This window comes from Sitodiplosis mosellana, unplaced genomic scaffold (assembly GCF_009176505.1).
Source record: "Sitodiplosis mosellana isolate CC-2019 unplaced genomic scaffold, AAFC_SMos_1.0 Smas_scaffold_6226, whole genome shotgun sequence".
Lineage (NCBI taxonomy): Eukaryota > Metazoa > Arthropoda > Insecta > Diptera > Cecidomyiidae > Sitodiplosis > Sitodiplosis mosellana.
The window spans coordinates 4,704,575-4,716,997 of record NW_022601467.1 but is presented as its reverse complement, the minus strand read 5'-3'; the positions used below and the strand labels follow the sequence as shown (position 1 = coordinate 4,716,997).

The following is a 12,423-nucleotide window of genomic DNA, read 5'->3' as shown; positions in this document are numbered from 1 at the left end:
AATGATAAATAAGAAATAAATACTAAATAAATCTTGTCGCGGCTACGAACACAAACACGCATGAATCCGAACAAAAAAAAATCCAGTTGTTGTTGTTGCTGTTGTCGTCGTCGTTGTTGTTTTTGGTTTGATCATGAACATTATTTTGTTTAGTGCAGCTGTTGCTTAATTTTTGCCGCCATCGTCAAAAATATCGATAGGCGAAAGCAATTTCGCCCTAAAGCGCGTGCATTTCAAGTAGAAACGAAAAAAAAAACGAGAAGAAAATAGTCGTCAAACGTGATGAACAATGGAATACTATCGAAGTAGCGGACAAAAGTCATTGCTCAAGCATAAAAGTGTTTTCCTAAAATGCATTCATACCGATCATCCATTACAGGTATACATACACATTTTAAACGGAGAAATACAAAAAACAATGAAGAAATACTTGCATTTTGTTTAATATTTGCTTTTACAGCAAAGTCAATTTCCGAGCAAAGTCAATAAACCGTGTTCCCGGTGAATTTCGAAAATGTTCCGTACTCTCACACATAAGATACTACGGTGTATCATCGAAACCGAACATCGTTTCATTGTCCGATATTCATTCTCTCTGTGTCTCTTAACTCTCTAATCATGATCAGATTAAAACTCTAAATCTTGAGTAGTGAGCAATGGTCGCCGTCTCGCAGCCGTCATCTTCGTTTTGGTTGAATCATTCACAACCGTGAATAACCGTTGCTATGCAATCAATTTAATATTGGCTCATTCACTTCACCTTTAGTTGCTGCACTGAATCTCGCATGAATCCACGTAAAGCCACCATATTCGATTTTATTGGCCACTTTGTCTTATTTAAATCGGGCTGCCCCGTTTGTTGTTGCTGCTTTTTTCAACATTTTATTTTTGCCAATTAAATTCAATCGATTTTAATTGAATTGATGTAGTCAGTTGATTGGAAAAGTTATTTATTGATTTAGGTATTTTATGACAACTTGTATGGCACCGATTGACCGACACCGACCAAAACCCGATCATTCCGTGTGCGCAGTTCGCATTTCGTGTGTGTCGCCTCAGTTCAACGGGAGTTGTCAAGCAAACGAAGCTTCGTCGTCGAGAATGAACAAAAAAAACGTATTTCCAAAGAGCATAAATCTTGAGGCAACTTCGATTTTGTGGTATCGGGAGAGTTATTGATATGGAAAATGTGCCATAAATTTTCAAAGCACATAAAATATTATCGAACATCAAAACATATTGCACGTCGTGTGTGTGTGTGTGTTTGGACAAGTCTGTCGTCGCTCAGCTTTGAAACGGAAAACAGCATTTCTTTTTGTCTCTTCACATTTTAATGCGAAGCGCGCTGTCATTGACTCGGGCTACTCAAATTCCCGATGTCAATTATGATGACGATGCCGGTTTCTAACTAACTGTACAGACACATTTTCAACATTTTAAATTGTCATTTCGATTCAACAACTTGCATATTCTTGTTTGATCTGTAATAAATTTCAAGTTGCCGATAAATGCTTCCTTTGCAGTTGTTCTTGTTATTTTTCTTTTGTTTTGCTGGTGCAAAAGAAGAACCACAGCAAAGAAAATGAAAGAAACAAAGTGAAGTGAACTGAATTTCTTATCCATAGCTTTAAATGGGGGATGTGACTGACACAGAAAATAATGCACCCGCCGGCATTTAAAACCCGTGTCATTTACATAATCTTAAAAAAGAACTGTATTCAATTCGACCGTTGACTGTCAATCATACTAGAAAATCCAATTTGTAACATGTTTTCTTTTTTGTTTCTGGTTCATTTGCAGGGTGATTATATAAAACATCCAGTTTTATATGAATTAAGTCACAAATATGGTTTCACCGACAATCTACCGGAAAGTGCACTTCCCAATCGCCTGGAGGAGATCAAAGAGGCGATCAGACGAGAAATCCGAAAGGAATTGAAGGTAATTGAATTTAATTTAAATCTGTTTTGCTTTCTCTTCATCTGAGAAGAGAAAAAAAAATACGTTTTTTCTGCGTGAAAATTGTGTTTGATTTGCTTTAACGGTGCAATTTCTGTTCGGTGTAGATCAAAGAGGGTGCTGAAAAACTGCGTGAAGTGACAACAGATCGTCGCTCATTGTCTGACGTGGCATCCATTGTAAAGAAAAGCAATAGTAAATTAGCCGAACTCAAATCCGAGCTGCATGAACTCGAAAGTCAAATATTACTGACGAAGGGCAACACTGTAAGCAATGGCCAAGGTAAGTAACAATTTTCTAAAATATCTCGTTTTGTCGTCGACGTTGACGACGTTGTCGTGATCGTTACATTTCTAATTGTTGTTTCAAATTGTGCCCGTAAACTAAATTGCAGTCAAATGTGGCTAATTTATGGAAATAAAGACACGCATAGAATGAAATAAACATAATATTTTACGCCAATTGAAATCAAATGCGACATGAAGACGGCGCGCACAACAATCTAACTGTAACAGCACACGGCATGGGAAACACAAACTATATATCAATTTGCTCGGCATGAATAAGTTTAATGTGTCAAGCGTTACATACACATTATGTTAAGGGGTTTTTCGGCCAATCAGCCGTGTTGAAGTTCATCAAGCAGTAGAAACCTAATAAGAATGACAACACAGTGTGCGCAACGAAAGCGATGGATTGAAAATCGGAATTGAACCATTGAATTCCGATCAAAGAACCGAATCATTGCACACACTATGGATTTCATGATGTGCAACTGAGAAAAAGTGTGCATTACCAATTTGTTACTAATAAACAAACAGCCATAACAACAACATTGAGATAGAGAAACAAAAAAATGGAAAGCAAAACCAAACTGAATCGAACCGAAATAAATCAATTACAACGTTTCATCTGATCAATCGATATGATCCATTTTTCCATTAAATATTGGGCCGATTTGGTCGCGTGTTCTCTAGCTCAGTTCGATATCGCAGTATTTAGGTCCATTAAATAAATGTGTTTAAAATACAGTTTCCGTAGGTCTCCGTAGGTTACAGTGTCTCCGAACCAATTGTCGATCTAGATAGCGGCATTCTTTATGACCGCAACACATCCAATGGGATTATATACATATATGCCCCGACTAAAAAACAAGACGCTACGTTTTAATTGGGGAGCAAAAAAAGAAGAAATTTGTAACATATTTTTGATCACAAAGTGCCATACTTCATTTAAGGCTCTTATCTCAAAGCGGCAGTGATTTACTGCTATTTATAAAACAGAAGATATTTTAAATGCATTCACATGCATACGGAAAAAAGTGTTGTTTGAAGTCTTAGCGTCATCGTCATTCGAAAAGAGAAAAATAAGGAAGAAAAAACGGCGAACAGAGTGCATCTGATTTGAGTCAAAGACTAGAAGAAAAAAAAACACAAAATATATTGAGGGGAAATATGGGGAAATTAGTAAACAATGTTCGTATATTTTGCGATAATGGCCGAATAGAAGAAATCAGCAAGAAGTAGTCTGGTCTGTATAAACATTCGAAATGGTTTGTCATGGCGAAAATGTGAAAACAGACACCGGCAACGACCTCACACACATCACCAACAACAATGATGACAACTAATTAGAAAAAAACTAAAACATTGTCATTTTAATTGTTTGCTTTGTCGTGCCTTTGTTATGCGCCGATGTAACGAGCGGAATGAACGAACCAAAAGAAAATGAGTGATAAAAAAAATTGTAATTATCGACGATAACAATTTTTCAAGATGATTTGCTTGCGTCGAATGTAAACTCACAATGAATGGTGGATCCAACCACACGCACACACACACACATAGAGAGAGAGCGAGTTTGTTGTTACTTATTAATCAGTTCATTAAAATCCGTCTATTTGCATCGCTTTACAGCTATTGGCAAGCCTGACAACAGAGCGAAAGAGAAAAGAGGAAAAACAATTGGCAAAAAACAAAATCAGCTTAGCAAAAAAAACTGCTGGCATTGTTGGTTTTTTCGCTTCTTTTTTCTCTCTCCTCAGAGTAAAACAAACAATATTTAAAGATGAAAATAAAAAAAGGAACACAAAATTTCTCTCATAGAATACAAAAATGTACATCTTAATAATACGACGTTTTTCTACATGTAACGTCATTGAGACGGCGTTTTTTTTCCATCGTTTTGTTATTTGAATTATGTGTGCGCTTTCTTTGTCTCTTTCCTCTCTTCTTTCCATTTTGTTCTCTCTGCGTTCTGTGCACAAAACACCAAATTCGAGGAGTTGCAATGCAAGAATGAACACTCCGTTTTGGAGTAGCCCTTTTTCGGCTTTCATTTCTAAACGTGAAGCAACGAAGAACGTGGCAACAATATCTTTTTGTTCTGCAATGTTGACGTTGTCATACAACGTGCGGCGAATTTATATTGCTGGCTGCTGCTGCTGTGGTGCTGTTGTTGTTGCTTTTTTTTCGTGCTCATTCTTGCACTAGAAAACTTCTCACTGCACTTTTTTTTCGTAGCTACAAGCAATAACGAAAACTAAACCAGAACAACATAAAATACGAAATTAAAGTATTTCCAAACCACGTGCATTGTAATTGCACCGACCAATCTCTTGTTAGATAAACGCTCCGTTTTTTTCCGTCTGTTTCAAATACGAAACAACAACAACAGCAACTAAAGCGAGTGCATTTCCCAATTGATGTGAACATTACATAGTATGTGTTTTTTTCTTCTTTCGCCGCCGCCACTGCCACCGATTCCGCCATTGACTTCATTGTTTCTACGTTATATGTATATATCTGGTGGCGTTAACCAAGAATTTTATCGTCCCAGTTCATATCAGTAATTTACGATACGATTATGAAGAATTTGTGAACGAAATAATCAACCGGGGTTAGTGTGAGAGAGAGAGAGAGAGAGAGAGAGAGATAGAGAGAGAGAGAGAGTCAAAAAGAGATAAATGAAAAGAAGCAAAAAAAGCACTAACCGAACATTCACACAGTAATCTGTTGTGTTATTTCTTATAAAAGAGACAATTTTTTTTAAATCTGTTTTGTTTTCATTCATTTCCTATGAATATATTCCTCTCTCTGGCTGTTATTTCACCTTTCAAATAGTTGGCCATGAGCTGGAATGGGACGGGAAAAGAAAATCTGTGTACGGGAACACAAAAATTTCGAAGAAATGATACGAAATGAATAGCGGAGAGAGATAGAGCCAGTGAAACAAAAAGAAGAATGCTTAACGGCACCAGAAAAATTTAGTTGGTGCAAGCTTACATTCGTTATAACCACGCGAAAGCCATTTGCTGTTTTAATTCACAAGCGTGAAAAAGAAATAAAGGCAACTGTAAAACTGCACACAACAACAGCAACAATAACAAAATTATTAAAATGAAATGGTCCCCCCAAAAAAAAAACCCAAAACCAAAACCAAAACAAAACAAAAAAGCCGAACACGACACAAAAAATATTACATAAAACCAGCGCTACAGCCAAAAGGAATAAATGAAAATAATTAAATGGAAATTATGGGGAAAAATATCCCACATGCATAAAATTGCTAATAATTGTTGGCAAGCATCCAGTGAGCAGTCAAATATGTGCGGTTAAGAGACACAGCAAGCGAGAGAAAGAAACAGATAAATAAAAGGAAAGGCCAACACCGCCACCGCCACCACCAAGTTTTGTCTCCGCTGCTGCCGCGGCGTGTGAGTACTCTTTTCGGTGATTTTTATTTTGGCTATCAAAATCTATATATCCGCAGCATGGAGCGACAGCACGCAGCGAAACGAATGTTTTAATTGAATTTTTCTCAAAATAAAACTGGCATGAAATAATCATTTACTTTGTTGTGGATTGTCTCACTGTACGCACACTCACTGTATTCAGTCAAAATCAATGCCTGAGAGAATTTCAATTGCGTCTGACAGCATGGTGTTTTTTTTTTAATGAGGAGCGAATTAAATTTTGGGCATTTCGAATTTAAACGGTTCCTCGACACAAATACAATCACAGCACACACACACAGTTCCATTCAACATTACGCACAATAGAGAAAAGCACTCTTTCATCGCACTCAATAAGGCACATATATACAATGAATAATCGATGGAATTTCTGATTCAGAATGAGAGTGAGAAAACAGAGAAGAGAGAGAGAGAGCGAGATTTGCTGTTGGATTAAATACATGGGCCACCACTAATTGGTGTCGTTCAAACCGTTACGTTTGCTATTTTCGTTTCGGTTTACATGTGACAATACGATTGCAAATTGGTGATGAAAAGCACTTGATTAGCATAAACCACAAGACGAAGCATAGCAAAAACAATAAGTCATATGATAAACGAACGCACAAGAACAAATGCTCAAGAATTCGAAACCGTTTTCCATACAAATCTAAACAATTCTGATGTGTCCGCAAGCGTGCACGCGTATAGTATGTTCGGAATGTGTGTGTGTGTGTGTGTGTGTGTGTTTGTGCTTAGAGATAGAGAAACAGGCTGTGGCCTACATTGAGCAATGAATGAAAAATCACAATTGAATGATAGAAATAATTGAAAAGATTATACATGAAAAATGAATAATAAAAAATATATGAATTCATGGATCGCAGCAGCTCATGAATAATGTATTGAAAATTGCGACACAGATGCTTGAATTTCACACACAGACACACACGCGATCGAATGGCGAACGCGAGCGCATTGCAATCAAACAATCCAAGCAAGAGAATTCGGAATGTTGCTCACGTCGTCGACCAAACTCACTTTTCCATCGGGAACATTCATTTACCTCAATCATTTGTACGTGGTGCACAACCCGCCATCGACCACGAATCACGAAGATGCACTATGCGCGATTCTATTGAATCTTTTTTTTCTGTTTTGTTCGTCTTTAAAAAGTGAGAATGCGACGTTTTCTTTTTTTTATGTTTTTGTTGTTCTTTTTTGTCGTGTGTGTGTGTGTGTGCTGCTTCATCGAAAACGACCGAAAAAAAAATGAAAGAGAAATCGCAAACGAAATTCCAAATATATCGAAATTGTGTAGAAGATGTACCACGCTTCATATGGTATTTATCTTGTGAAGAATACGATGCCAGAAAAAATTGGCAAACACACACTGAATATATAGTCAAAGTCAATAAGTGTTAATCGGTTAAACATTTCAAGCAGCACCGCACACACAAACAAATATTTGTGTAATTTGTCCCTTGGTTGTTTCGAATTACAAGCCAGATTGATGCCTTGTGAACCGAACTGTGCTGGGCTGCTGCGAAGCAAAGAAATTCTCTGTGGGCGTAACCCACACCATTCACAAACGAAACATTCAATCACCAAATGCAGTCATTTTCGGTTCAACAACATGCCATAACATGGTAATGATGGAGATGACTGACGTACGAAAAAATAAAACAGCTTTGGCAATACACAACCGAATAAGGTGTGTGCTCTGTCTTGATCGATTTTTATATTATTATGAGTTTTTTTGTTGCTTTCGATTTTTTGTGTGAGTGTTTTTTTTGCGTTGACTGCTTGACTATCGATGACTCCTCTTACACCATTCGCTCCGAAACACTTGCACTTTCTTCCAAAAATTCAAATCACGAGATATATTTTTCGATGAGCAGATACTTAATTAACACCAAACACACTCACTCTCGCTCACATACACACACACACACACCCGTATACGACGGGCAGCATACATGAGCGCACATAACACGGTCGATCGCCCCAAAAATTGATATAATCCACATAATAAATTGTTAATGCGAAACATTTTCAACTTGAATGACTTCGATATTAGAATATATATCCACATCGATACTATCGAATAAGAGATTGCAAATATGCATGGAATTTTATATCGTAAATTAGCAACCCTAGCAACAAAATCACACTGTGCTACTACTCTTTACATTGGCAGTGAACATGAGCGAGAGATGTATTGAGTAGTAGTTGGCGAGAGTTTTGAGCTTCATATTCTGCTTGATAATTGATTTATGGAATTTGTTTCCATTCGATTCGCTTGTCGATAGAAAAACGATTTTTAAGTAATTTTCCATGTATTTCGCGGTTTTCTGCTTTTCTCCCTTGCAAAGACGAGAAAAAAGTACACACACCAATTTTCGCGATCCATCGCAGATGTTTGACATCGAAATTGATGATACACATGAAAATTACAATCCACATAGAAAGTGTGAAAATTGTATACGTATTAAAATTGAACCGCATAAATTGAGAACGATATTACATGAAAAATTGGTTCGTGCTTCTGTTGGCATTAGCATCGATTTTTTTTTCTCGAACGTAGTTTTTTTCTTCAATATGATTCATGCGATATATCGACCGAAAAAAAAAACAAAATAAAGAGATTTCGTGTGAACCACAAGTGGAAAACGGGTTCGAGGTGTTTTACGGTGCTATATAATGATGTTGATCTTTTTAAACATGACTTCGCATTGATTTCCGGTCTGTGCCGCGCCAAAAACCAGCCATTGTTAGCATATATCGTTCGGATCATAAACATTTTCATGAATATCATGATGCACTTTGCATTTTATGCACGTTCAATGCAGAAGAAGAAGGCACAAAAAAGAAACGATATGCAGAGCTCGTAAATGATTTATTTAGCGTTAATTGAGAGCTGCAGTTGTTAATGGTGTTAAATAAAATATGGGTTCAAATTTTGCAGTTACTCAATATGCGAATCATTGGGTATTTTGACCAAAAACAACAGCAAAGGTAGCCAACCCAGAAACAACAACAGCAACTACGACGATGAACCAAGAAGAAGAAGAAAAAAACAATTGATGAAAATCGTCGACCTTGTTTGATTATAATGCTGTGGTGTGTAAGAGGGTCTTTCGTTGAGGCGATGCTCACGATTTGTTTTCATTCATTTTACATTTGTTTCGTTTTGTTTCAAGCCATACATACACCAAATGGTGTCCACATTGACATGCATGCGCTCGCATATCGATGTCGTAACTGTGCTGCTGTTACAAACGGGCACCGAACGAAACTCCTCGTTGACCGTTTGGAGATACATCGATGTGTGACCCATTTAGTGGATTTATCGTTGGCACGGCACAATATTGTAAACGCATTTGGCAAATGATTAATTGGCCGAATCGCGCTGGTTTCATCTCTTTCACATCGCACTCAAATCGTTTTCCGATGATGAAAAGATGATGATGATGATGAAAGAAAAAAAAAACTTTCAAATGCCACTTGACGCTTCACACAGAAGCACATATCAGTTGAATTTGGTTGAGTGCTCAAATTAAAAGCCATTGAATCCGCAAAATCGTTCAAGGCAAAGAAAGACAAATATTTTTCTGCTCTCGATTGGTTTGGTTCATTTAATAATTTCACTTTCTAGAAAATTAACAAATGTAAAGCGATGCTGAATGGTGTGTGTGTGTATGTATCAAATGAATTGAATCAAATCAATTGTTTTACACTTGTACGCGCGCCACGGTTCAAATGAATATCGTGAAAATGAGTGGTGTGTGAGACTTCGTGGAACAACGCACACGCACACACACTAAATCTCCAATCCACGGAGAGCATAGCTCGTGTACAGTCAGTCATTGAGTCAGTCAGTCAGTCAGACACACAAACAAAGCACATTACGATTGGTTAATCTATTTAATTCGCATAGCATCGCGGTGCGAACATAAATGAAAGAATAATTTTGGTACAGTGAGCATTATCGGATATATCGAGCATTGTTGTTGTGGCGGCGGCGGCGGCGGCTGCTGCTGCTTCTGCTACATGATCTTTTTCTCTCGCTTTTCAAGAAGAAACACCAAAACATATACACACATTTATGAATTACACGAGAAAAACAGAAAAGCAACAGACGAAAATAAACAAATGAAACATTGAATGAAAACCAAACAAAAGAAAATGAGATGAAACACACCGTTTACACATTAGAAAATGAAAAAAAGAAGAGTTTCAATCTAAACTGCGTTCAATAGGAATACAAAATGCGAAACACAAACGCCAAAGAAAACAAAACAAAACAAAAGAATGAAGCAGTTAAAAAATGTGTCTGCCACGTGAAGAGCAATCAAACGATGTAAAAGAAATGTATCTTCGCATTTTTGTATGTACACTATAGGCGCAGAGCATCTCATGCATTCAATTTTCAGGAATAGACGAGAGAGAGAAAAAAACACATCTATTTATTGCCATTGGTTTTTTTTTTGTCGAATGAAACGATTTGATTTACCGATTTTTGCGAGTGGCAGCAAGAAAAGCGTATATAAACGAGGTTCATTGTTACGTACTTATCTACGCTTCAATTCGTATGCGAAAATGCAAACACACAGAATTGAAACCATTTGACATGGGACGAAAGAGAAGGAGAGAAGAATTTGTGTGTCGAGAAACAATCGAATAGACACCAGCATTAGCACCAGCCAGCACATATAAAAGTCAATTGCAATGCACTGGCTGTTGGTGGATCAACAACAACAACATGACGCCGATGATGCTCCCCCATTTACTTAGCTTGACATTTGCTTCGAAACCGAACATCATACGTATGCGATGTCTTACGAAGAGGGCAAAGAGCAAACAATTTAACAGTGTTAAACATAGCCAAGTGAAGCAACACGCAATTAATACAATCCGAAGCGATCGACAGAGATGGAGTGTGTGTGTGTGTGTGTGTGTGTGTGTGTGTGTGTGTGTGTGTATGGAAAAATGAGCGCGAAAAACGCTTGATACACAACTGAATTATGTGCGCACACACATATATCGAATTGCCCATTTGCCCGATTGCACAGAAACATTGGCGGCGCATTGAGATAGAGAGAAATACGTGTGTTATTTCTTCTACAATTTGTTTCATCACAAAAATAAAATCACGTTTCACCTTTTACTCCCGTCGATTTAAAAGCAATCAAACGAAATTCTTTGTTCTTTTGCGATTCGTAAAAGGCGGGCAGGCAGCCAGCAGTAATAGCAATAGCCATCACCAACATTGCCGCTTGTCGCTACTGGTGCGTTCTCACGTTTGAGTCGGCGAGATCTCGGCAAAAAAGGCGATTTAATCGTTTAAATGCGTCACGCATAAATATAGATACAATAAAATGTCGTAATGTGGTAATAAGTGAAATTGAAAGGTGACTCGAATGAATGTTGGTTCGTTTGGTGCTGCTGCCGCTGCTCGGCTTTCGACTCACTTTCGGTTATGTGTCGACTTTTCACGCTGGAAAGCTCAAACACTACAGCCCAATCCGAAATGGAATATGTAATCATTGAAAGAAAACTGTTCATTACACACTTGCAAAATTGGCCGTAAGCCATTTCAAGACCTCATTCAATAATAATTTATCATAACACAAAGCATTCACAAAGGCACATTCAAGCCGATAATCAATTAAGTGTACAATTGCAATTGAAAGAAAAGAAGAGAAAAAAAAACACTGAGAGAAAATGTCATGCTCTGATGATTATTTCTTTTTTCACTTCGATTTATGGGCATATCTGAAACTATCTATGAAATCAAACCGATACACACAATGTTTGTTGGATTTTTCTTCATATTTTCACATTTCCATTCATTAATTCATGTGTCTCTCTGTTTTGCAGAAGCTCTAGAAAGGAAAGATGACACACCAAATGATAAGCTGCTGACATCGCTGGAGAAGCAATTGAATATTGAAATGAAGGTGAAAAATGGCGCCGAGAATATGATCCAATCAATAAGTGGCGCACATCACGGACGTGATAAAAAACTATTAGCAGAAGCTCAACAAATGTTAGCCGATTCAAAGGCAAAAATAGAATTTTTGAAATTACGAATATTAAAAGTGCGCCGCAATGGTCAATCCAGCAAGGTAAGTAATGAAAGAGAAAAAAGAACTGCATACCATACAACAAAAGGAGTAGAGACCGAAGAAAAATTCCACTTTGGCTTCCATTCACTGGTTTATTCATTGATTAAATTTAGAAGTGATCAACAATGAGACAGTAAAAAATGGAAGAGAAAAAAAGAAACAGTTGCGATCATAAAAATAACGACGAAAGAATAATTCCGTCTTCTTCGTTTCCCTCGAATTTCCCATCTTTTTTTTATAGGTAACTGATGAAAACGGTGATAGCAGTGGCCGCGAATTGGAAACATCACTTGAAGAGCGTATCGAAGAGCTCTTACATCGTTTACGAATCGAAGCAGCTGTTGTCGCTGGTGCCAAAAATGTGATACGTATTCTACAAAATAATAAAGTACCCGACAAAAAAGCACTTCAGGAGGTCAGTAATATGTTTCTATCTCGTTTATTTCTCTTTTTTTTTGTTTCAACGAAGCTTCGCTTCGATTAGCACAAAAATGAAAAAAATATATATATAATGCCAGAGAGCCCGTCTGTTGATGCTAGGTGTAAATGTATATAAATATAGATTCCAATTATATATGATGCGGTTGAAATGAAAATGAG

General features: G+C 37.3%; 1 protein-coding gene across 17 annotated transcripts in view; it reads left to right on the top strand.

Annotated features, from left to right (window-relative positions):
• Positions 1 to 12,423, top strand: part of LOC129579198 (serine/threonine-protein kinase N) — a 52,703-nt gene that overhangs the window by 26,537 nt on the left and 13,743 nt on the right. For 13 of the 17 annotated variants that reach the window (XM_055468998.1, XM_055468996.1, XM_055468997.1 and 10 more), the window contains 4 exons: positions 1,801 to 1,941; positions 2,067 to 2,241; positions 11,576 to 11,823; positions 12,065 to 12,238. In XM_055468998.1, the coding sequence (XP_055324973.1) occupies positions 1,801 to 1,941; positions 2,067 to 2,241; positions 11,576 to 11,823; positions 12,065 to 12,238 (738 nt within the window). Of the gene's footprint in view, positions 1 to 153; positions 380 to 1,800; positions 1,942 to 2,066; positions 2,242 to 11,575; positions 11,824 to 12,064; positions 12,239 to 12,423 lie in introns of all 17 variants that reach the window. The other 4 variants (XM_055468988.1, XM_055468991.1, XM_055468990.1 and 1 more) reach the window with 2 other exon arrangements.